The 24,694-nt window shown below is 36.3% G+C and overlaps 1 protein-coding gene across 1 annotated transcript; it reads left to right on the top strand.

Moving 5' to 3' along the window:
• Positions 1 to 550: 550 nt before the first annotated feature.
• Positions 551 to 5,916, top strand: LOC132113139 (protein TUNAR-like). The gene is made up of 2 exons (XM_059520964.1): positions 551 to 987; positions 5,715 to 5,916. Exons 1-2 carry the CDS (start codon positions 916 to 918, stop codon positions 5,898 to 5,900), a joined length of 258 nt encoding a protein of 85 aa, XP_059376947.1. The 5' UTR covers positions 551 to 915; the 3' UTR covers positions 5,901 to 5,916.
• Positions 5,917 to 24,694: the final 18,778 nt, after the last annotated feature.

The following is a 24,694-nucleotide window of genomic DNA, read 5'->3' as shown; positions in this document are numbered from 1 at the left end:
CTGAGAAATTCTGCTTTGACTTTGTTTAAAACGGAGCTGTTTTCATTGGCACAGAAAAATACACAAACTTGCAGTGTCTCAAATGTAAGTAACTCAATATTTACTTCTTGTTTCTTGAAATGTTGTATAAAAGCAATATCATTCATGTTGCTTACTACCTAAAAGTGGCACAAATGCCGTGGTATCATTTTGAGTTGCTCGCAATGAGACTGTAAGGAAAGGAAAAGAAGAGGATGCTGGGTAATCGACAGCGGTGCTGAGGGTAAGGTTTCAGGTTCCTCGCACACCTCTGGGAACACTGACAGCAGAAAGTGAGAGCATTAGAAGCAGAGAAGCCCTCTCCCTCATAAAGGCCGCCGCTGTCATAAACGTTTCTTGTCATCAGGCGTTGTGTAGCGGTCCTGAGACGGTTGCCAGGCAACCTGCACTGCATTGATATGCCAGTTGGAGGAAATCAGGGGAAGCCTTCTGCCTCTGGAGCATCAGTGCTGGGCGGTGCGACTCCCACCAAACACAAGCGCTCTCGTCTGTCTGAGAACACACGCTCAAGGCTTCGCAGCTCAAAACATCACTTAACGTCGCAGTTTTGATCATCCTTCTCACCTCGGAGAAGCAGAGCGAGGTCAGGAACTCTTTGAAATTTAGGACTGAGAATCTAAGAAAAGAGCTCATGGAGTTGGTTTACGGGAATTTAGCTAATTAAAAAGCGGTAACTGAACCACTCTCTCTCTTCTGTTCATCCACACAAGAACAAAGAGAGAGAGTGTGTTGCACGAGAAGCTCATGACAGCTCAACTCGGGAACAAGTGAGATGAAACTGGGCAGGAAAACACTGGAGCGCCGCGAGAAAACACAGCCTCTCTCCGTCAATCTGGAACTCCCTCCCAGCTAAAGGATGATGGGATACAGCCAGGGATGTGTGTGTGTTTCAGAAAGACGGTCCCACTCAGCATGTCCAATGCTATGTTCCTCCTGATGCTGTGTAAGGTAAGACTATTCCCATCTGCTGGGATCCAGCGCCGTTTGATGGCTGAGTACAACAAGAGAAATGAGTTTCATGTTCATTGAGAGAATTTTCTGCAAAACTTTGCATGTGAAATTTCATGCATGCAGTTATGTCATTAAAAAAAAAGTGAAGAAAATATTACTATTAATATTGCAAAAGCAATAAGCTGCTTATTCCTCCAAATTATAATAAAGTTACTGAAACTTCTCAAGAATTAGTGGAATTTTGGACCGACATGTCAATAAACATACCATATAAAAGAATCTGTTTCGGAAATCAGCTTACTTTTTACATTATACTTCAACTCATCAAAATAATGTAACCAATTTTCTAACTCAGTTTAATGTAATTTAAATGAACTGAAAACAAAATGAATTTTATAGGCAATCTGATCTTGTGGCGTTATGTAATGTGAAAGAAGAGAGAATAAATTATTAAAATTAATATTGCAAAAGTAGTAAAGTTACTGAATCCTCTGATTTATTTGGTGCAATTTATGACATTTACAACTGATATTTCAATAAAAATATCTGGGAAAAAATCTGTTTCTGAAATAATTGTTTAACATTGTTGCACGTCTTTCCAATTTCTACCTAAGATTTTTTATCTCTGTTTAATATAAATTAACTGAAAAAATAAATGAATTGAAATGACTTGTACAGCCAATTTGATTAGACTTGAAAATAAAAAAAAACTTAGACAGCAAATAAAGTTAAAGTAACTGTGTTTACAATTTGATAGTGCTGATTATGATACACTGGAGATTTTTTTGTTAAAAAAATGTATATTATCACATTATATATATATATTAATGTACATTATAACATCTGAATTATATGGTTTTATTCAAGTCAGAAATATTATTTAACATCACGGAACCAATCTATAAGACTTCATTTATACCATTATAACAACAAAGTTGAATCAGAATCAAAACCGCAGTGTAAAGTATAAGTTGTGAATGATTTGAGTATTTGTGACTAAATATGCGTTATGAGAAAGTGCTTTTGGCAGCATTATGTGCTTTAGATTGAATTCAGATCCAACAGATAAAGCACATAACAGCTCCAGGTCAGATATAAAACAATGCTTGAGCAGTGTTTTCATTTGACATGTATGTGCTCAGGAGTGTGTGTGTGTGTGTGTGTGTGTGTGTGTGTGTGTGTGTGTGTGTGTGTGTGTGTGTGTGTGTGTGTGTGTGTGTGTGTGTGTGTGTGTGTGTGTGTGTGTGTGTGTGTGTGTGTGTGTGTGTGTGTGTGTGTGTTTTGAACTCATTTTAAATCAATGCCCGCAGCAACACTGTCAGAGCAGATTAATGTCTTGAAACATTTCATATGCCTGAAATAATTCGAGTGGGAAAAGGTTTGACCGTTCACTTCAGTTTTCAGCTGAGGAGTGAGAGCTCATCTGAACATCATCTGTGTTTACAAGCAGTTGAGTTAATATGCAACATGGCCAAAAGTATTTGCTGGGTTCAAACTCTTGTGCAGTAAGTTCCAGAAAGACACTGCATGTTGATCATGGATGCATTCAGTATCACCTAATCTGATTACATCTAATCACATTCAGTTTCAGTTTCAGTCGATCTCAAAGGTGTTCAGTGGAGTTCAGGTTAATTGGCAATAAAGAACCCAGACGTGCCTGTTCATTAGAATTATGTCCAAATATTTTCCGTCATACAATGCAAATGCAGTCTGGCAGCAAAATCTTTCAATTTGTCCTCTGTCAGGCTGCTCTTGCATCTTGGTTGCATCAAGTCTGGTAATGTGGGTTCTCTGCAGAAAATATAATATTTACCATTGCCAAGAAATGGGATTTAGAAAAAGAAATTAGCAAAAGAAAAATCTACATTTTCACATTTGTAAACTCTGGGTAATCAATCAAATGTGCATATTTATGCAGTTAACAAAAATGAATTGGACAAAAACAGCAAAAACAAGCATGAAGCTTGCTTTAATAATTCTCTATTTGTAAATGATTTTATGTATCTATCTTCTCTGATTTTTTTTCCAGTCTATGAAATTGAAAGACTAATATACTGTTGCAACTTCAATCATTTTTACTTACAGCTTTGAGAAATAGTTTTTGTTTTTTGATAGTTTTTGAAGAAAAGTGCTGAAAGATCTCTCAGATGGTGCAACGAAACACTTTGCGGATGTTTTTGTTGCTGTACAGAATGCATGCATATTTAAAGAGGCCTTTTATGATTGGTTCTTTGCTATGAAACCAGGTTTGAGCACTGTGATGTTTCAATGGCAGCGTCATTCGAGGTTTGCAACAAATGAAGTGTAGCGTCAAACACTCTTTTGATTTCTAAAAGCATAATTTTTCACCTTTTTTTGTCTTTTTGCAACATCTGTCACCAGCACTTGAATGTGCAACCCTAAAACAAAGAGCATGTGCATTTACACTCAAACTCTACAGATGGCTGGGCTTTATTCTTAAGTCTATATCAAATGATATGTCCAGAGCACCTCATGAGCAATGTTCCTGGACTAATGTCACACAGCTTGCCCGGCTCGATGTGGTTTTTGTCCCAGCTGGGCAGTTGGTAAAGTGGTTTTGGATGCTGTCCACTTTGTTTCTGAGCGCTGAGCAGCTGCTCTCTCTAGTGGAGCTGTTTCCATCCTCCGATCCTGGCACGTCTGACACTCTCTAGCATGTCTTCTATCAGCGCGGAGCAGTTGTCTTCATGCATGAGAGCACATCTAGTGTACAATAGGAGGGTTTGCTTTGAGGAAAGCCCTGTTTATGACATTCTCAGAGGATCTGTGGCCCACTACGCATCACACACACACACACAATAACCTCAACATGCACTAAACTCTTAATGGACAGTGAAAGTACAGCTTCTGGAAACAACGGCTCCTCAAAAGATCCTGAGGATCAGATTTGAGACTCTAAAACATGATTGATGGAGAATCAAGTAAAGCTGAGCTGCTTCAGTCCAGTAAGAGTTCATCTGGAGATATTACTGATGTTACTCTGATCTTTACTTGATCAAAATCAGGAAAGATTGCCAGAAAAAGACACGTGAAGCACCAGCTGAAGCTGGACATTTGAACAATTAGACCAAAAGACATTTGACTTGATTAAAAACTGGACAGAAGTCATGGAGTAGATTGTGTGAAACAGATTTAACAGTAAAAACAACATCATTCACATTAGCATAAAAATCCCTTTAGCAAAAGTAATGTAAATAAAGTAGATTTCCTCTTCGCTTGAAACTATTTTCCAAAACTTTTAGAGATTCTGCAGCACACTGTCCACTAAGATTCCAATTCCTGCAGGATATTTTGACTAGGGCATCTATTGTGTCTTTCTCCTTCCAATATTCATGACAAAAGGCCTGGCACTCTGTTGTCTAGCCCTTATGGACCGATTGAATGCCAAAGCACATGAACGACTGCATTCATCATGAATCTGGAGCAGGAAAGAGTCTCCGGGGATCCTGAAATCACATCGTCCAGCAGTACAGCGTGTCAATCTGCCATCATTGTGTGTGCAGGAGAGAAACACTTATTCTCCCTAGGGCTGATTTTACACAGAGATGTTTACATCATTCTACTCTTGTCCAAGTCCCAGACTTTAAACCTTTAAATATGAAAAACGCTCTTAAAAATATTGAATGCATTTTAAAAACAATCCTAAACTATGAACAGTAAACTAAACTTTTAGTTAATTTGTTGACGGCAGACTGCACACAGCTTTGTATATATTGAACTAATAATAATTATCCATTAATTAATAGAAGGCATAAACGCTAAATAGGGTCATCAACACTAAATACATGTGCATGCATCGTTTTTCTAAGTTCAAGGATTTGTTTTTTTTTCAGTGGTTAAAAAAATATATTTTTGATGAAAAATCTCTCCCATGTGCCTTAATAAATAATTTCTCTAAAAGCTTGAGGAAAACTAGTGCAGCTGAGCAGAGAAATACTGCAGTGACCTTTACGCTAACATACGATTCTATTATTTTAATTTTAATATTCTATTAATTTGATTATTGCTAGTATTTTTATTTTTGAAAAAATATTTAAAAAAAATATTTGAAAAGTATTTTAATGATAAATATTTATTAATTCATTAAAAGTATACTATTTTTATTTAAAAAATAAAGATATATAAATATAATAAATGTAAAATAATCATATAAATTTAAAATATAATAAAAATTGTATCACAGTACTACCACGGTTCGTTGGACGTGCACAATTATTTACAGTCCGTTAAAGCATCATATAAACACCATTATATATAATAATAATTTAGCACCATATCATATGTGAAATATAATGGAATTAGCAACTGATCATCACTGTACTATAATGCAAACACAGAATGAACTTGATTTACTTTAAAACAATGTTTATTCAGAAACTGCTAGTAAATTCCACAATTTATTATGAAATAAATCTCACATAGTACATTGAAATAAATGTTATATTTTGAAGTAGAAAGTCTGAAATAGCATTTTCTTGTAAAAATATTTTTTTTTTAATTAAATATTGTAATTAATCTTAATTGCACTTACAACTTTTATTTATTTATTTAGAGTATAGGTTGATTTTTGACCAATATGCATGCCATTTCTACATTCCTATTTTATTCTTTTAATGTTTTAATTTAGTTTGTTAAATGCATTTATAGTAATCTTGATGAAAATGTTCACTGTATAAAGATCTACTGAATGTGTGTTTTTCCAGATTGGTGTGAGAGGAAAACTGCAGACTTCTCCGAGGAAAATGCTAAACACTGCTCTGAGTGATGAGGAGAAGGGCATCCAAGACAAGGAAAGCAAGGAAGAGTCCATTCTGGCCATGCTGGGAATCATTGGGACGATCCTGAACCTCGTCGTCATCATCTTCGTCTACATCTACACCACCCTGTGACATCCACCAGAATTATGATGGACAGTGAGATTCTGGCACGGAAAAACCAGGCCGTTCCACCAAGGGATCGTGGGAATACAGACACTGCTGCGATGGGAAAAACACGGAGAACAGACTCCCTTCAAACACAGACCATACCAGGAAGCGCATAAGCTGTAAATATACACGTTACTTCAATATTCCCTCCGTCCCGGATCCAGCGAAACAAGCATGGCTCAGTCCACAGGACCTTCTCATTCAGATCCAACAGCGTCTTTTAATAATAAACACATGATGATGATGATGTTTCTTACAAACTTTTGCAGGCGACACTTTCAGGTTTATACTGTATTTAAAACAATGCTGTTTACAATAAATAGCTTATTAGTAGACACAAGCTTTTAAATAGAAATGAGTTTTGTCATGAGCATTTTAATGTCGCTGGGCTAGTTTTGCAGTGCATTTAATTGAATTATTTAACTATTTATTTATTTCGTGCAATGCTTATTGGCAGATATTGTTCAGTAATGTTGTGTGCGGGTCTAGGCAGTTTTAGGACATATTTTCCGTGAAGGTGTTTCTTATGTAAGTGGATTTAAATATATTACTGTTTCCCATAGTTTTGAGAGAATGGGAGGCAGACGTGCAGACAGTGTTGCCTTAAGAATGATCCACACATTCATATCTGCATCATTTCAGATCATATATAGTTGTTTATCGATGCACAGAAGCATAAAAGGCCACATAAGCACAAAATCTTACAAATAATTTCATGCAAATTGTCTTTTAGTTCTATATTTTGCCCTAATACCAACATCCGACTGTACTAACGTTAATGAAAGCACAAGAATATTTGCAGAATGAATGAATGTACATAATTTCAGTGTGACAGAAAGTATATGAAATCCAGATTTCAGTGCATAAAGTGCCTGTATTTCTGCAAAGCATTCTCTAGTATGTCCGGTTAAATAATCTTAGTGCGTATTATGAATATGAAGAGTTTTACAGTAATTGCCGTTTTCCTGTCTTTGAGCTTTTGTTTGAAAAATCAACATCGAGTTTATAATGACAGCAGGTGATGAGAACGGCATTTTAATATCTTTTATTTGTCATCAGATGTTAAAAGAGTCTCCGAATTGTGTTTGCATTGGATTTGAGTAGACTTTAATTTCATATCTACAGGGACAGAACGGTTCGGCATTACAGTAATACTCCTTTGTACATGGGCGAGCTTGTCTAAAACTCTTTTATGTATTCGAACATGTAATGTTGCTACTGCTGATTTAGTAAAGATTGATACAATTATTGAAAAATGTTCTCGTTCATTTCTTCATCCAGATGAAGTCAAGCACTCTTCTTTTCTGTAAAATCCACTGTGTGGATCAGCTGTAGCTACCTGCATTTTGTGTGATTATGGGATGGACATTATGCGTGTAGTTATAGAGCAATTTCCAAAAAAGTTGAGGCTTGCTGCTCTGTTTGAGCTCGAGGACTTGATTTCTGAACATCATGATGGAGTGAGTTTCAATGTTTTAATGCAAGCATGAAGTCATTAAAGTTGTGTGACTGTCAAATCTAAAATCTACTGTAAAGAACAGACCACAACAAACCACTTCATGTCATACACCTGTCATAATAATTAGGGATTTTTAAAGGTGTGTTGGAATGAAGCTTTTACACATACAACACAGAACTTTCAGCTTAGAAATACAATATAGATATATAAATATTAGGCTATAACTGCTAATACATCATATTCTTCAAACAGTGCCTGTAGTAATGATCTGATTTTAGGCTTACGATGCTTTTTAAAAACACGTAAATGATTTGACAAGGCTGAATCAAAATGGTAAGTGACTTATTGGGGAATCAGACTGACTTTTTTTTTGACTGACCCATTAAAAAGAACCAGTTCATTAAAGTCAGGAATCGGACATTACGTATTGTGCTTTATTCACTGGAAATGCCTTTAAACAATTCACTGTCTGTAAGCACTAATTTACAAGCGAGTTTGGGGCTGTTTCATGAATCAATTTGACTAATTCATTAAAAAGAACCAGTTCATAAGAGTCATTTTCAGGAATCTGACACAGTTATGTGCAGAAAATGCTGTCACTTTAAGACGAAAAGATTATGATGATGCCTACTTTGAAAGTATATATTTTATAGAAAAATAAAAACGTAATTAGAATTTTTTAACTCACAGTTCTCATGTTTTATTTTTTTTTTAATTTAAAATAATAATAATAATAATTGCAACTTTTTATCTCACAATTCTGATTTTCCACCTGCATTTGCCAGTTCATATCTCGCTATTTTATAAAAAAAGTTATAAACTCAGAACTGCAAGAGAAAAACTCTCAATTATCTTTTTTATCACATTTTTGTCTCGTGATGGAAATAAGATTCCATATAAAATAAATACATCTTTTTTACAAAGCGTGATTGGCTTCAGGTCATCCAGGTCTTTGAACAAAGCCTTTGTTCATTGTTACTTTGTTCCAGGCTGAACACAATCAGCATCACCACAAACATAAACACAAATAATGCACTTAAGAAAGTGAAACATCACTTGTGCGTCTGAGCTCGTGTCTTATCTTGTGTAAAGAGGGGATATTCTGGGCTCTGGGAGTTGTATTGGAAATATTATAAACTCATCTTTTCACGTCTGGCTCAGGGCCGGTCGTGTCACACCTGTGAGATGATGGAGCTTCTGGTTTCCATCAGAAGGACATTATAGGCTGTCCATTGAATCTCTCTGGCCGAGTTAAGGCAGTGAAATGGTTTGGTGGTGAGCCGCCTGTCTTACATAAATTTCATGGTTTCTGCGCACATTTCATCTCTCAAAACTTATTCAAGCGTTGAAAAAAAAAGAAATCCTGATCTAAACCAGAGAGATGCTGATACCCATGACTGATCTCAAATCCAACATAAACCTCAGGAAGAAAAGACCAAAGAGGATCTAGGAGATATGAATAATAAAGTGGGTTGTAATTTTAGCTTTTTGGAAGAAGACTGAAAGTTAGATTAAAAAGTACAGTGAAAACTATTCAACTTACACCTAAAAAAAGCTGTAGCTAATTTCTTTGTTGTAATTATGGGATGCATGGGATGTAATGTTGCTATATATATATATATATATATATATATATATATATATATATATATGTGTTCCGATATTTGGGGTCAGGAAGATTTTGAAATAAATTAATATTTTTTATTTAGCAAGGAAACATTAAATTGATAAAACTGACAGTAAAGAAAAGTATAGTGTTACAACAGTAATAAATTCTGTAATTTTGAGCTTTCTATTAATCAAATATCATATGTAACACAGTTTCTGCAAAAATATTGAGCAGCACAACTGTGTTCAACATTGCTAATAATCGGAAATTTTTCTTGAGCAGCAAATCATCATATTATTCCGATTTCTGAAGATCATGTGACACTGAAGACTGGAGAAATGATGCAGAAAATACAGCGGAGCATCACAGAAATAAATTACACTTTAACACAGATTCACACAGAAAACAGCTATTTTACATTGCAATAATGTTTCATAATTTTTTTATTGTATTTTTGACTAAATTAATAGAGCCTGAAAATCTTACCAACCCTAAATAGTAGTGCATATATATATATATATATATATATATAATGGGGAATAAAAAGTAATAATACTGCTGTCAGAAGTACATTCTGCAAAAACATCTTAATGCTGGATTTGTTTCAGCTTGTGTCTTCTCCAGATGTTCACTGCTGGACTGGAGTGCTGTGGATTATTGTGATGTTTTTATCAGCTGTTTATACTCTCATTCTGACGGCACCCATTCACTGCAGAGCATCCATTGATGAGGCACTGATGCAATGCTACATTTCTCCAAATCTGATGAAGAAACAAAGTCATACTAATCTTAGATGGCCTGAGAGGAAGAACATTTTCAGTATTTTTGTTTGGGGTGAACTATTCCTTTAAGTCAAATTTTCTGAAAAACATGCAAAAAAAAAATTTTATTCATAAACTTGCTTCATTTTAATACATTGTTCAGAAAACAAGACAAAAATATTAAACAGGAAAATCTTTTTTTTTTTTTAAGTATACAAATCAATGGCAGATGCAGCAGTAAACACTGGTAGTTTTCTAGTCGAGTCTTTTAAGATTGTTGTCAGTAAAGTGATGCACAAAGTCTGACACGTGTGTTGATTAACTTTAAATAAGATGCACAGATGCTGAACACAAAAAGCAAACCAAAGATGCTTACAGAGCAGATGTTTGGCCGCTCACACATCTGACTCGTCTGATCCATTAAACTCAAGCTAAGTGACCTTGACTGAACGAGAGTCTGGCTTTGAGTTCAGAGGAGGCTTGTGAAGGCAGTTATGGAAACAGTTTGCATAATCTTATGGGAGAGCTTGTGTGTTGTGCTTGACGTTTGGACAGTGATTAATTACGTTAATATTTACTCTCACAGGAAGTTGAGCTTGATTTCCCACCGGTTCTTTCACTTTTGTTCTATTCAAATGTATCTGTGTTATCAAATTTAGAATTTTGTGAGGTTAATATTAATGAAATATCAATATCTTTATGCTTTACAGTCACATTTAGAAAAATAGAGCTGGATGATAATACAGTTCACATTTTGCGATATTATAAACAATGAAGTTGTGATATATTTTATATTTTGTGAAAAAATAAAATGGTGATAAAATAATTATAATAATAATGCATTTTGAAAATTAATTAAAAAATTATGACAAAGATAAAAACGCTCTTATTTTGTTAAAGGAGCACATACCACATTTGTGGTATCAAGTTGATATTTCCCAAAATCTCCTATGATGACTATATGTATGTTAACAGCAGAGAAAATTTTATCAAAATGATTAAAAACATTTTTATAAAGCCTATTTATGCATTTACAGTCAAAACAGTATCAATATACACACACACCATGGTATTAATATAGATTTATGTAATGCTAATTCCATAGTAATCTTTGCAATACATTAAATACCATATACTCATCATTATTCAGTATTGTGGTATATGTATCCTACAACCCTAACAACATTTTGATTTCATGTTGCATTTAAATGGTAAAACCCAATTTGTGTTATGCAAGATAAACCACAACAGATCATGCCACAAAATCACCTGGAGAGTCATTTTAATAGGTTCAGCCTCCTGAAGGTCATTATATAATTCACACGCTGATCAGCACTACACTGTTAAAGCACATGTTCTCTCTCATTTTAGGACCATACTGATTCCTAAAGCTTTGGTGGATACGTGTGCAGAAACCAAATGCATCCTAGAAAATCACCTTTATTTTGTGATATGAAGCTGTAAATAAAAGTGACACTGGCTCTGGCTGTAAGCCACGTTGTAACGAGGTCAGCAGGGACCAAAGGAGACGAGATGCACAGAACGACAGACGCATTTACGACGCTCTTCAACACATTCTGTTTGAACAATGAGCCAGATTCAAGAGGGAGAACATCTTACTTTGAAATGTCACAGAGATTCACGGACTCAGCTTTCACACACACACACACACACACACACACAAACACACTGTTGATTCTGACTGTAAACACATCTGTGTGTGTGTGTGTGTGCTCTCGTTTTTGTGTCATATCAGGACACAACTCTGTATAATGTCATGGGTATGACACAGGTATTACAAGGAGAGGGTGACTTATGAGGACGTGACCCATGTCCCCATTTTTCAAAACGCTTATAAATCATACAGAATGAGTTTTTTTTGAGAAAGTAAAAATGCAGAAAGTTTCCTGTGAGGGTTAGGGTTAGGTGTAGGGTTGGTGTAGGGCCATAGAATATACAGTTTGTACAGTATAAAAACCATTACACCTATGGGATGAACACACTTTACACAAAAACAAACGTGTGTGTGTGTCGAATTCACTCCACCTGTTTGTTTGTCCTCATCAATATTTCAGCTGTTCAGACAATAGTGAGACTGATGCAACATTTTCAGAAACACAAACCATAACTCAAACTAAATAAACTCATCTTCAAATATTTTGAAAGTGAAGTGACATTCAGCCAAGTATGGTGACCCATACTCAGAATTTGTGCTCTGCATTTAACCCATCCGAAGTGCACACACACAGAGCAGTGAACACACACACACACACAGTGAGCACACACCCGGAGCAGTGTTCATCATTTATGCTGCGGCGCCCGGGGAGCAGTTGGGGGTTCGATGCCTTGCTCAAGGGCACCTAAGTCGTGGTATTGAAGGTGGAGAGAGAACTGTACATGCACTCCCCCCACCCACAATTCCTGCCGGCCCGGGACTCGAACTCACAACCTTTCGATTGGGAGTCCGACTCTCTAACCATTAGGCCACGACTTCCCTTTTGTGCATTTGAGCAAAAAAAAAAAAAAAAAAAAAAAAAAAAAGAAGAAGAAAAAATTTTATTGGAGTATTTTAGCAAGAAATGCTAGTTGTTTTCTTCTACTTATATCTAAAACTTTATATAGTTAGGGGGATTTTTTTTTTGCATTTTGTGGAAAAATAAATAAATACAAAAAATAAATGTAAATAATAATAATAAATTAAAATAATAAATAGTGTGTTTCTGACCATCTGGAATAAACTCCTCATTCACATAAATCCTCTTCTGATTCATTGCTACAGATAGATAAATTACTCTTGACATCTAGTGGACAAACCAGATTGCAACACAGGTTTTTACAATTCCTTGCTTGATAAAGCAGTGCTTTAAAATCCTGTGAATTATTATGCAAATTAGGTTTTACAGAGTTATTAATTCAATCACTGATCTCTGAGTATTTTATTAGACTGAGAAATTAACTAATCAAGCGTAATTTATTAATTGATGAACTTTATTACATTTTGTACATTGAAAGTAAAAATGGTGTGGGATTTAAACTATTCTCACTAAGAATTAAAAAGAAACAGAATTTAACTAAATGTGGAAAAAAAAACTTTTAAAGTAAAAACACTGAAATTGTAATTTTTTTATTTATTTTTTTACTTGTGTAGACAAATTTAAAAAAATTAAAAATTTAAAAAAATATATATTTAATTATTTCTTAGTGGTAATATCATAAAAATTAGAACGATATCTGTGCATATGTGCAATCAGCTAAAGTGTGTTCATGACATCCAGAAAGCATCTATGTAGAAACATGATTTTTCTCTAATAATGCATGTATTTACTCAAATTTCAGGATGTCCTGGGGATAGAGTAAAGATAAATTATTCTTTCCCTAATCCGTTGATAATTTATACAATAACTGGATTTTTTCAATCTGTCATGCAACCTTAACAAGCTTAATGTGAATGTTTAGTTTTACAGCTCTTCTAGACAATGATTTCCAACCCAGTAAGAGAACATACTGCATGCATTCTATTTTGTTCACTCAACTAAAGTTCATTGATTTGTTGTATTTGTATTCACTATTAAGTATATAAAGTATTATTTTACATATTTAAGTATTTTTATTTTTGATAAAAATGTTGACTCAAACAAATAATTACAAATACTCTCTTAGTTCAACCACATAAATAATTATTTTATTTAAAGGTTTCAAAAACTCTAATAATCTTTTTCTGAAATATCATATTTTGTGTTGTTGAGTTCTGTGAAAAAATGGCAACTTAAAAATGACTTTTAAACAACTTTCACGTTTACACTGCATTTATACGAAATGTAAGTATCCACTTTTCTTTCCTAAAATAGTTTTTTTTATTATTATTATTAACTTTTACAGATTCTGTAACAATTACAGAATTGCGCACACTGTAAAACTGTAATTTTGCTAAATTGCAAATAAAACAAGGATAATTGGAGTATGTTTTTGAGGAAAATACTACTTCAGTATTTCTCCTTCAAATTTTCAATTCATTGTGTTACTTTCCATTTCTTTGTAATTATTTAGCCATTTCAGTGTGAACATTGTTTCAAATTCCTTTTTATTTTTTATTTTTTTAGTGCAGTGGTTTAATTACATTTTTGCTGCCCACCTTCGAGTTCCCATCCAGTCTGGTGGTTTACTTGAGCAAAACTGTGTGAGACAGCCTTATCAAAAAGACATCTGCAAATATACACTGACAGGCCTTTAGAGAGCACGCTCATAAATCAAGCCCTGATTCCATCAGACTGCCCACAATGTGCCTTAAGTGAGAGATCAAATCAATATTTCACTCTTAAATATTTATGTTCAGAAACATCACATGACAGAAGTGGGTACACTTGCACTGGTTGAGGTCAAGATTGGGTCAGCTGATGTTTCTACTGTGACGTCCCTGAGTCTCCTGATCCCATTGGTCCTGGACGTGGGAGTTCCTGATTGGTCTTCCTCATCCTAATTGATAATCAGTTGTGTATAAAAGAGTGTTGTGTCTTGTTTAGAGCAGGCACTCCATGGGGATACTCTCCTCATGAGTGGCTCATTGTGTTTTGCTTACACATGTTGTCAATCTTTTGTTTTCCCTTAACCCTAGACTTTTGTTTATTATTATTATTATTGTTACTGTTTGTTATATGTTTAACTCAATAAATCTTATTTTTGAATGAACATTTCCGTTTGATCCCTCTTTTGTGTTATGGCTTGAGCTGGTCGTAACATAAAATTGGGCGCTCGTCCGGGATTGCTGCATGTGTAAGTAAATACATTAATGTCCTTAGTGTGTTTACCTTTTTGGAATGAGTAGACTTCATGTATTTAGTGTTCTCAGCTGGGTTAAAATCCTTCCATCGAGACACTGTTTGTTATTTTTTTTGTTATTTTGCCTTTCTTATTTTTGAAGGTTATTCTGGGCGGAGGTTTTAAATCTCTGTTGGGGGTACGCTTCAGGCTTTTGGTGTAAAACGCCAATTGTCCATGAGTTTAGCGTTTAAATACCACCCCGAGTCCGGTACACCTTTGAAGATTAGTTAGGTTTAGTTAGTGTTGTTTATAGTTAGGATCTGGAGTCTCTCATTTTTCATTTAAGGTAACACTTTGTTGTTTTTCTGTATCTCTGCGTATTTGAAGCCTGCTGAGTATGAGGATAATTTGAGCGATGACTTTCGGTAAGTCTTTATTTATCTCATAACCAAGGTGCGGGTTGAAGCTAGAGCGTGTATGTGTGACAATTCCGGGCGAAGTGGCTGATGGGATTTGTAGTTCTAATGCTCTAGTTTAGCGCGGCGTCTCACGCGTGTTTTTGTTTTGCTATTGTGTTTCTCTGCTGCATCTTTTAACAGATATGTCGTCGGTAATTGAGGATTTCTTCTCATTTCCTTCGGAAATTCTACTGGAAAGATGTACGAAGGATGAGTTGTTGCAGATTGCCGAGCGCTTTGATGTGGAGGTAACGAGTAATGATAAGAAGCTTAAAGAAACACTGTTGAAAGTTGTGAAAAATGCACTTTTTGAGCGGGGCGTTTTAGAGGTAAGAGCTCAAGATATTGATCCTGAAGAGTCTTTAACCTCTCCTCTTGATGCTGCCGATCGAAATGTGAAGTTTAGTGAGATGTCTCTGCAAGAGAAACAGTTAAGTGTTGATGCGGAAAAACTACGTGCTGAGCGTGATGCTTGTGCACTGAAAGAACGTGATTTAGAAATGAGAAAATTAGTGTTACAACAGGAACTTGAGTTACGTAAACTGGAGTTGCAATCTGAAAGGGAGGAAAGAGATTTTCAGTTGAGGAAATTGGAGTTAGAATTGCACGCCCAAACAGTTGAAACTCCACGTCGCGCATCGTCTGTTGAAACCTTGTTTACTGCACCTGTTTTTGATGTTTACAAAAACATTAGACTTGTGCCACTGTTTTTAGAGAAAGAAGTAGAGAAGTATTTCCAACATTTTGAGCGCGTTGCTGAGTCTTTGAAATGGCCAAAAGAATTTTGGACCTTACTGTTGCAATGTGTTTTAGTAGGAAGAGCTCAGGAAGTTTATTCAGCGCTGACTATGGAACAAAGTGGTGATTATGAAATCGTTAAGACTGCCATTTTGCATGCTTATGAACTGGCACCTGAAGCATATCGCCAGAAATTTAGAAGTCATTTTAGGGTTGAAAACTGTTCATATCTTGAGTTTGCCAGAGAGAAGGAAAATTTGTTTGACCGCTGGTGTACTTCAGTAAAAGTGACCACCAAAGAACAGCTTAGAGAATTGATTCTTTTAGAGGAATTCAAAAACTGTGTTCCAAATACTGTTGCTATGTATCTCAATGAGCATAAAGTCAGTAAAATGTCAGATGCTGCTCTTATGGCAGATGAATTTGTTCTTACTCATCAAATTGCTGTTAATCATTTTAATGATTCAAGTAGATCTAAGTTGAGCGTTTTTGTTAAACCTAAAAAGATGGTTTCACACCAGAATGCGGTGTCAAATTTTCCTGATAATACTTCCGTTACACGTATGAAAGGTGTGATGGTCTGTTTTTATTGTAAGAAGCCAGGACATAAAATCTCAGACTGTATTGCTCTCAAAAAGAAAGAGAAAGGTGTTAAACCTGTTGGTTTAATTTCTACATCAAATGTGAATCATACTCCTGCTCGAGTTAACAAACAGATTGAACAAGTAGATATCACTGAGATGGAGAGTGTTAAACATAGTGTTGATTTTGCACCATTTATCACCGAAGGGACCGTGTCTTTGCCCAATTCGGATGAGACTGTACCTGTACGCATCCTACGAGATACTGGGGCGGGGCAATCTTTTTTGTTGGAAGGACTTTTGCCCTTGTCTGAATGTACTGATACAGGAACACATGTACTGGTTAGAGGACTTGAGATGGCGTTTATGGAAGTTCCACTACACCGCATATATCTTGATTCTAAACTTGTGTCAGGTGAGGTGATAGTTGGAGTTCGTGCTATGCTTCCTGTCTCAGGTGTCACTTTCATCCTTGGCAATGATTTAGCCGGGGGAAATGTTTGGGAAAAGTCAGACACTGGGGTTCCACCTATAGTAGCTTCTGCTGTTGATAAATTAGATGGATCTTCTGACTGTCCGAATTTATACCCTTCATGTGCCATAACTCGAGCAATGGCTAAGAAAAATCTGTCAGATGAAACTGAAAATATTCTCTGTGATACTTTTATCGTATCTGAAAATTCCTCTCAACCAGAATTAAGTACTGTGTGCACAGATGGGGAAAATGTGATCTATGATCCACATGCTGTTGATGACCATAAGTCTAATCTTCTGTCAGAATGTCCATTTATCTGTGATGACCCTGTTAACACATCTTGTTCTTTATCTCCGCTCTTTAGTGTGACTCGAGATGATCTTATCAAAGCACAGCAGGCAGATGATACTCTTCGAGAATTGTTCTCTTTAGCTCGTGAACAAGACAAGACTTCATCTCCCTTCTATTTTTTTCAAGATGGTTTGCTATATAGACAACAACCTATGAGCTTTGACTTTTCACTCGATCCTAGGATCCAAATTGTGCTTCCACTTGATTTCCGTCAAGACCTCTTAAAACTATCACATCAGAGCATGACTGGACATATGGGGGTACGAAAGACCTATGATAGACTCTTACGAAAATTTTATTGGCCTAGGTGTAAGCGAGATGTGATTAATTATATACGTGCATGTCATACTTGTCAAATGACAGGGAAGCCAAATCAAAAGGTTCCATTAGCTCCTTTACAACCTATTGCTGCAGTTACAACACCTTTTGCACACCTGATTATTGATTGCGTTGGTCCTTTACCGCGATCTAAGGCTGGACATGCATATTTACTTACCGTAATGTGTCAGACTACACGTTACCCTGCAGCTTATCCTCTGAGATCCATTACTTCCAAAGCTATTTTAAAAGCTTTAACAAGCTTCATGTCAATTTTTGGCATTCCGGAAACTATTCAGTCTGACCAGGGTTCAAATTTCATGTCCCGAAACTTTTCTAAGGTCATGCGACAACTTAAAGTTAAGCATAATATCTCAAGTGCCTATCACCCGCAGAGTCAAGGATGTTTGGAGAGGTTCCATCAGACTCTTAAGTCACTTTTGAGGTCATATTGCGTTGAGCTTGACTGTGACTGGGAGGAAGGTCTACCATGGATGTTGCTCGCCATTCGTGAGGTGGTGCAGGAGAGCATAGGGTTTAGCCCTAATGAGTTGGTGTTTGGACACACTGTTAGGGGCCCTATTGCTGTCTTAGCAGATGAGTGGACGAATTTTGATTCTCCTGAGAATGTCTTAGACTATGTAAGTAGTTTCCGTTACCGACTGTATGAAGCTAGAGCTATTGCTCTACGGAAGTTAGCTAAATCTCAGGGAAAGATGCAGAGGTTGTTCGATCGTAAAGTCAAGTCCAGACAATTTCAAGCAGGTGACCAAGTGCTGGCATTGTTACCTGTGTTGACTACTCCTTTTCAGGCTAGGTTTGCTGGACCGTATACGATCGCGAAGTGTTTTCCAAATAACAACTATTTATTAAATACACCCGATCGTCGAAAGAAAATACAGGTGTGTCATGTTAATTTACTAAAATCTTATGTGACTCCTGTTCCTTCTCTTTTTGTTGATGTTGTGACAGCTACTGAGTCCGCAGAAACAAGTGTTTCGGAAACATCTATAGAGGCGGAAGACCATCTAGAAGAGGTGAAAGGTCCCTCTCGAGGAGAAGTAGAAGGCCGGTTGAATAATTCTGAGATTCTTGTTAACTTGGCTCACCACTTGTCTCATCTGTCTGAGTCAGAGAAGGCTGATATAATTGAGGTGGTAAGCTCGTTTCACTCTCTCTTTTCTGATATTCCGACTCGAACTTCTGTCGTTGAGCATGATATTGATGTGGGCACGGCTCAGCCAGTGAAACAACATGCATACCGTGTCAACCCTATCAAAAGGAAGTTACTTCAGAGAGAGGTGGATTATTTGCTTGATCATAACTTGGCGGAACCCAGTTTTAGCTCTTGGAGCTCCCCATGTATTTTAGTGAGTAAACCTGATAGTTCATATCGTTTTTGCACGGATTACAGGAAGCTCAATTCTTTGACAAAACCAGACTGTTACCCTCTACCAAGAATTGATGACTGCGTTGACCGTGTTGGCTCCGCACAATTTGTGAGTAAATTCGATCTCCTGAAAGGTTATTGGCAAGTGCCATTAACATCCCGTGCTAAAGAACTATCTGCTTTTGTAACACCTGATAGGTTTCTGCAGTACACAGTCATGCCTTTTGGCGTTCGAAACGCTCCTGCTACATTTCAGCGGTTAATAAATCGAGTGTTGTCTGGGATGACCGGTTGTGAGGCCTATCTAGACGATGTTGTTTTATACAGTTCTTCTTGGTCGGAACACCTTGATCAAATTAGAGAGCTTTTTGTGCGTCTAGCTAAAGCCAACTTGACTGTCAACCTTGCCAAGTGCGAATTCGGAAAGGCTACTGTGACGTACTTAGGAAAGGTAGTGGGCAGGGGTTGTGTGAAGCCGATTCACGCTAAAGTGAATTCAATCTGTAGTTTTCCCAAACCAACTACCCGTCGTGAGTTACGACGATTCCTTGGGATGGTGGGTTACTACAGGGGGTTTTGTCATAATTTTGCAAGTGTAGTTGCCCCTCTGACTGATTTGTTAAGCCCTAAGAGACCATTTCAGTGGTCAGAACAATGTCAGTGTTCCTTTGAGAACGCCAAATCCTTATTGGCAAATGCTCCGGTGTTGGCTACTCCTAATTTTGAAAACCCTTTTTTTACTTGCTGTTGATGCAAGCGCTTATGGTGCTGGTGCTGTTCTTCTACAGGAGGATTCTAACGCAATCGAACATCCAGTCAGTTACTTTTCAAAAAAGTTCAATCGTCACCAACAAGTGTACTCTACAGTGGAAAAAGAAGCGTTAGCCCTTATTTTAGCCGTTCAACATTTTGAGGTCTATTTGAGCTCTGTATGTGGTCCGATTACAGTATACACCGACCACAATCCGTTGACTTTCTTAGATCGCATGCGCGGTAAGAATCAGAGAATAATGAGATGGAGCCTTATTCTTCAACCTTTCCACTTACAGATTAAGCACATACGTGGCAAGGATAACATAATTGCGGATGCTCTCTCGCGTATGTAGACTGTCCTAGTAGTGTCCGGTACTCTTCTTCTCTCTCTTTTCTTTCTCTTTTATCTCTCTGATATCCTAGGGCCCAGGATTCCGGGAGCGAAATGGAGTGGGATTTATTGAGATGAGTATTAAGTGTTGGATATTCACATTAAATGCTTATTTTGCATCAGTTCTATTTTTTGTTATTTCTGTTTTCTTTTGTCGGTTCTTTAGAGAACCTCCTTTTGGATTGGGAGGTGTGACGTCCCTGAGTCTCCTGATCCCATTGGTCCTGGACGTGGGAGTTCCTGATTGGTCTTCCTCATCCTAATTGATAATCAGTTGTGTATAAAAGAGTGTTGTGTCTTGTTTAGAGCAGGCACTCCATGGGGATACTCTCCTCATGAGTGGCTCATTGTGTTTTGCTTACACATGTTGTCAATCTTTTGTTTTCCCTTAACCCTAGACTTTTGTTTATTATTATTATTATTGTTACTGTTTGTTATATGTTTAACTCAATAAATCTTATTTTTGAATGAACATTTCCGTTTGATCCCTCTTTTGTGTTATGGCTTGAGCTGGTCGTAACACTACTCATTAGCACAATCTATGTTTTTGGGGAAAGCAGCAGAAAACAGTTTGGCTTTTCCAGGCATCCGTGAACGTGCTTCATGCACCAGTGCAGCAAACAGTAAAAGTGCACAGAGAACAGAAGTTTCACAGCAAGGCTGAGAGCAAACACCAGCTCCTGAAATCATGATGCTCAGTGCATTAAATATGAAGATGTTACAAGACAGCCGTCCTGGATTTCACATTGTTTGAGGACGCAAAACTGACTCTCACAACCAGATAATCATCAATGTGTGATCAAATAAAGTCAAAGTGTTACTCCACCCTAAAATGAACATTTTGTCATTAAATCATTTACTCCTATGTCATTCCAAACCTGTAAATGCTCCGTTTGTCTATGGAACACAATTTAAGATATTAAGATACTGTCCCATAGACTGCCAAGTAAATAAAAGGTGTCAAGGTCCATAAAAGATATGAAAAGTCGTCTTCAGAATACTGCATCTGCTATCAGATGTTTAATCTGGGTTATATGAAGTGACAGGAACACTTTTTATAAACATTCAATAATTTATTAAATAATTCCTTAGTCTCCTCTGTGTCACTCCATATCACTGTGCTGTGCATGCTCTTCTGTGTCCTCCATACCACAAGGATGCGCTGTTGAACCCACAACATTCGGGTTAGGAGTCAAACTCTGTAACCATTAGGACATGACTTCCCCAAATTGTCCAAAACCGTAATCGTCTTTAAAGCAACAGTTAACCCAAAATGAAAATTTACAAACAATGTCCTTCCCCACAGGACATCCAAGATCAGGATGTGTTTGTTTCTTCATCAGATTTGGAGAAATGTAGCATTGCATCAGTGTGTCATCAATGGATGCTCTGCAGTGAATGGGTGCCGTCAGAATGAGAGTCTGATAAAAACATCACAATAATCCACAGCACTCCAGTCCAGCAGTGAACATCTGGAGAAGCCAAAAGAAACAAATCCATCAAGACATTAAAACGCGCCTCACACAACTCTATAATAGGCCTCCTGTAGCAAATCACTGCATTTTTATAAGAAAAATATCCATGTTTAAAATGTTATAAATACTTTTCTCTCACTTCTGCTGTCGTATGCGGAAGCCGAGGAGAAGAGACAACAACGACAAGTTGACTTTTCATCATGGCACAGACAAGACGAAAGAGTAATCCATAAACAGGCAAGGGTCAATCAACGGCAAATGTAATCCAAAGGGCGAAGCAAACAGTAATCCAACAAACAGGCTATGGTCTTGACGAGGGGAAAACTAAATCCAAAACAGCCAAACAAAGGGATAATTCCAGAAAGGCAGGCAGAGAAAAAAAAACAAGACACGAGAAACAGACAATCAAGGAACAGAAGGCTCCGTAATATAGCGATAAGCGTTAACAATAAACAACAGCCCTGAATGATAGTGGGTCCTCGTATTTGTAGTTTTAATTAAATATATATATATATATATATATATATATATATATATATATATATATATATATATATATATATATATATATATATATATATATATATATATATTATGTTTTCCTTTCATTTTAAAAAATGTATTAATTTTGTTGCTGTGTGTTTCTGACATATTTAGTTTTATTTATTCATCCATTCTTTTTTTATAGATACATATTTGTAGTTTTTAATTAGCTAAGTACATGAAGTTAAACTAAACGATATATAAAATAGTTTCAATTATGAAACAATAATGCATAAAATTAATATATTATTTAAAACAAATAATAATAAATAATGTATACTTTTTTATATATAATTATTGGCATTACTGTTATTTTATTTTAAGTATATATATATATATATATATTTTACTTTTAGATAACAGTAATAACCCTGGTTTCAGTCCTGTGATTTCCAGTCCCAGTTTCACTCCACACTTATTTTCTTCTTCTGATAAAATTAAATCAACATTTCATGTACATTTAGTTACTCTTTTGATTAGCAGCCATATAATCAGTCAAAACTGATCCGGCTTTGATGGACATAAGTGTTACTGAAGGGAATATGCTCATTGTTTAGTTTGAACAGGGACAATATAAAAGTTCAAAATACAAGTTCATCCTCTACAGCTGAAGACATCAACTTATTCTAGATTTGTGATGGATTACGTTCAGAATAACCAATCAATCTAAAGCCAATCTTAAGCTGTCAGGTTCCTCAGAATACATGATATCAATTTCCATATGGATCAACATCATTTGTAAACCTCCCAGAATTCATCAGTGATGACAGCTCTACCTGTTAAAGGAGTAGTTTACCCAAATATTTATAATTATTTTATGTGCTGAAAATGTATTATGCAAGACTAGGATGAATTTGTTTCTTTAACATATTTGTAGAAATGTAGCATTGCATCAGTGTGTCATCAATGGATGCTCTGCAGTGAATGGGTGCCGTCAGAATGAGAGTCCAAACAGCTGATAAAAACATCACAATAATCCACAGCACTCCAGTCCAGCAGTGAACATCTGGAGACCATTAGGACATTTTAACTCTAAACCATTGCTTCCAAGTCCATAATCAATAACAACAAAAATAATTCCCATTAAACACAAGAAGAAAGACAAAATGTGTCCGATTTTTTTTTTTTTTTTAATCTGTTGAACTGAGTACGACACGTAATGTCAGAAACAGTGAAGATGTATTTTATATTAATCTTCAAGCAAAAAAATTAATAAATAAATAAAAATAAAAAGAGTTTGGCTTCCTTAGAAGGGCCAGAGTAAAATAAATAAATAAATAGACAAACAAACAAACCACTTCCCATACATTTAAATAATTTAAATAAATAAACATTATATAATAATCATTCAGGACGGTGACGAGTCTGCTTACAGACAGGAGGTTAAAGAGCTGGCTGTCTGGTGCAGTCTCAACAACCTGGAGCTTAACACGCTCAAAACAGTGGAGATGATCGTGGACTTCAGGAGAAACCCCCCTGCACTCCCCCCACTCACCATCATGAACAGCACTGTGACTGCAGTGGAGTCATTCAGGTTCCTGGGCACCACTATCTCTCAGGACCTGAAGTGGGACATTCACATTGACTCCATTGTGAAAAAGGCCCAGCAGAGGTTGTACTTCCTTCGCCAGCTGAGGAAGTTTAACCTGCCACAGGATCTGCTGAAACAGTTCTACTCCACCATCATCGAATCCATCCTCTGCACTTCAGTAACTGTCTGGTTCAGCTCAGCTTCTAAATCGGACCTCAGAAGACTACAGAGGGTAGTCCGGACTGCTGAGCGAATTATCGGTACAACCCTCCCATCTATTCAAGAACTGTACTTATCCAGAGTGAGCAAAAGGGCTGTTAAAATCACTCTGGACTCCTCACATCCAGCACACTCCCTCTTTGAACTGTTGCCATCTGGTCGACGCTACAGAGCACTGAGCGCCAGAACGACCAGACACAGGAACAGTTTCTTCCCTCAGGCAATCCATCTTATGAACAGCTGATAATAACTGTGGGACACACTACACTATTTATTTTATATACACTACACTTTTTATCCAACACACATACTTAGCGTACACGTAAATCTTTTGCACATAATATACATGTACATACATGGAACACACTATACTACTTATATTTATATTTATATACACATACACTTATTTATCCAAACACACATACTTAGCGTACAGTTACAATTTTTCCACATAATATACATGTACATGCATAAATGCTCTTTTTAATATACCTGCCATACATTGTCAATTTGTATATTGTCAATCCTTACCCACCTATTTGTATTTTTTTGTATTTTTTATTCCTTATTGTGTTTTTTGTTCTGTCGCTGTTATGTTGCACTGCGGAGCTCTGTCACGAAAACAAATTCCTCGTATGTGTGAACATACCTGGCAATAAAGCTCATTCTGATTCTGATTCTGATTCTGATTCTGATTAAATCACTAGACAGGCTATTTAAATAATTTGAATAAAAATAATTAACCTACTTTAAAAAAAACAAATTTACCAAATACAACTATCATCATTTAAAATTCTAAAGTATTAAAAATAATTAAAAAAAATTTAATTAAGCTGTAACTGTGTCACAGATCTTCTGTATGAACTGTGCCGTACAACACTGAAGTGAGCCAGCAGGGGGCGCTGATGCTTAAACAATGAACTTTAACAACCTGAAGTCTGTAGCATA

This window comes from Carassius carassius, chromosome 32 (genome assembly GCF_963082965.1).
Source record: "Carassius carassius chromosome 32, fCarCar2.1, whole genome shotgun sequence".
NCBI lineage: Eukaryota > Metazoa > Chordata > Actinopteri > Cypriniformes > Cyprinidae > Carassius > Carassius carassius.
Note: the sequence above shows the minus strand (reverse complement) of the source record. Positions and strands in the feature narration are given on the sequence as shown.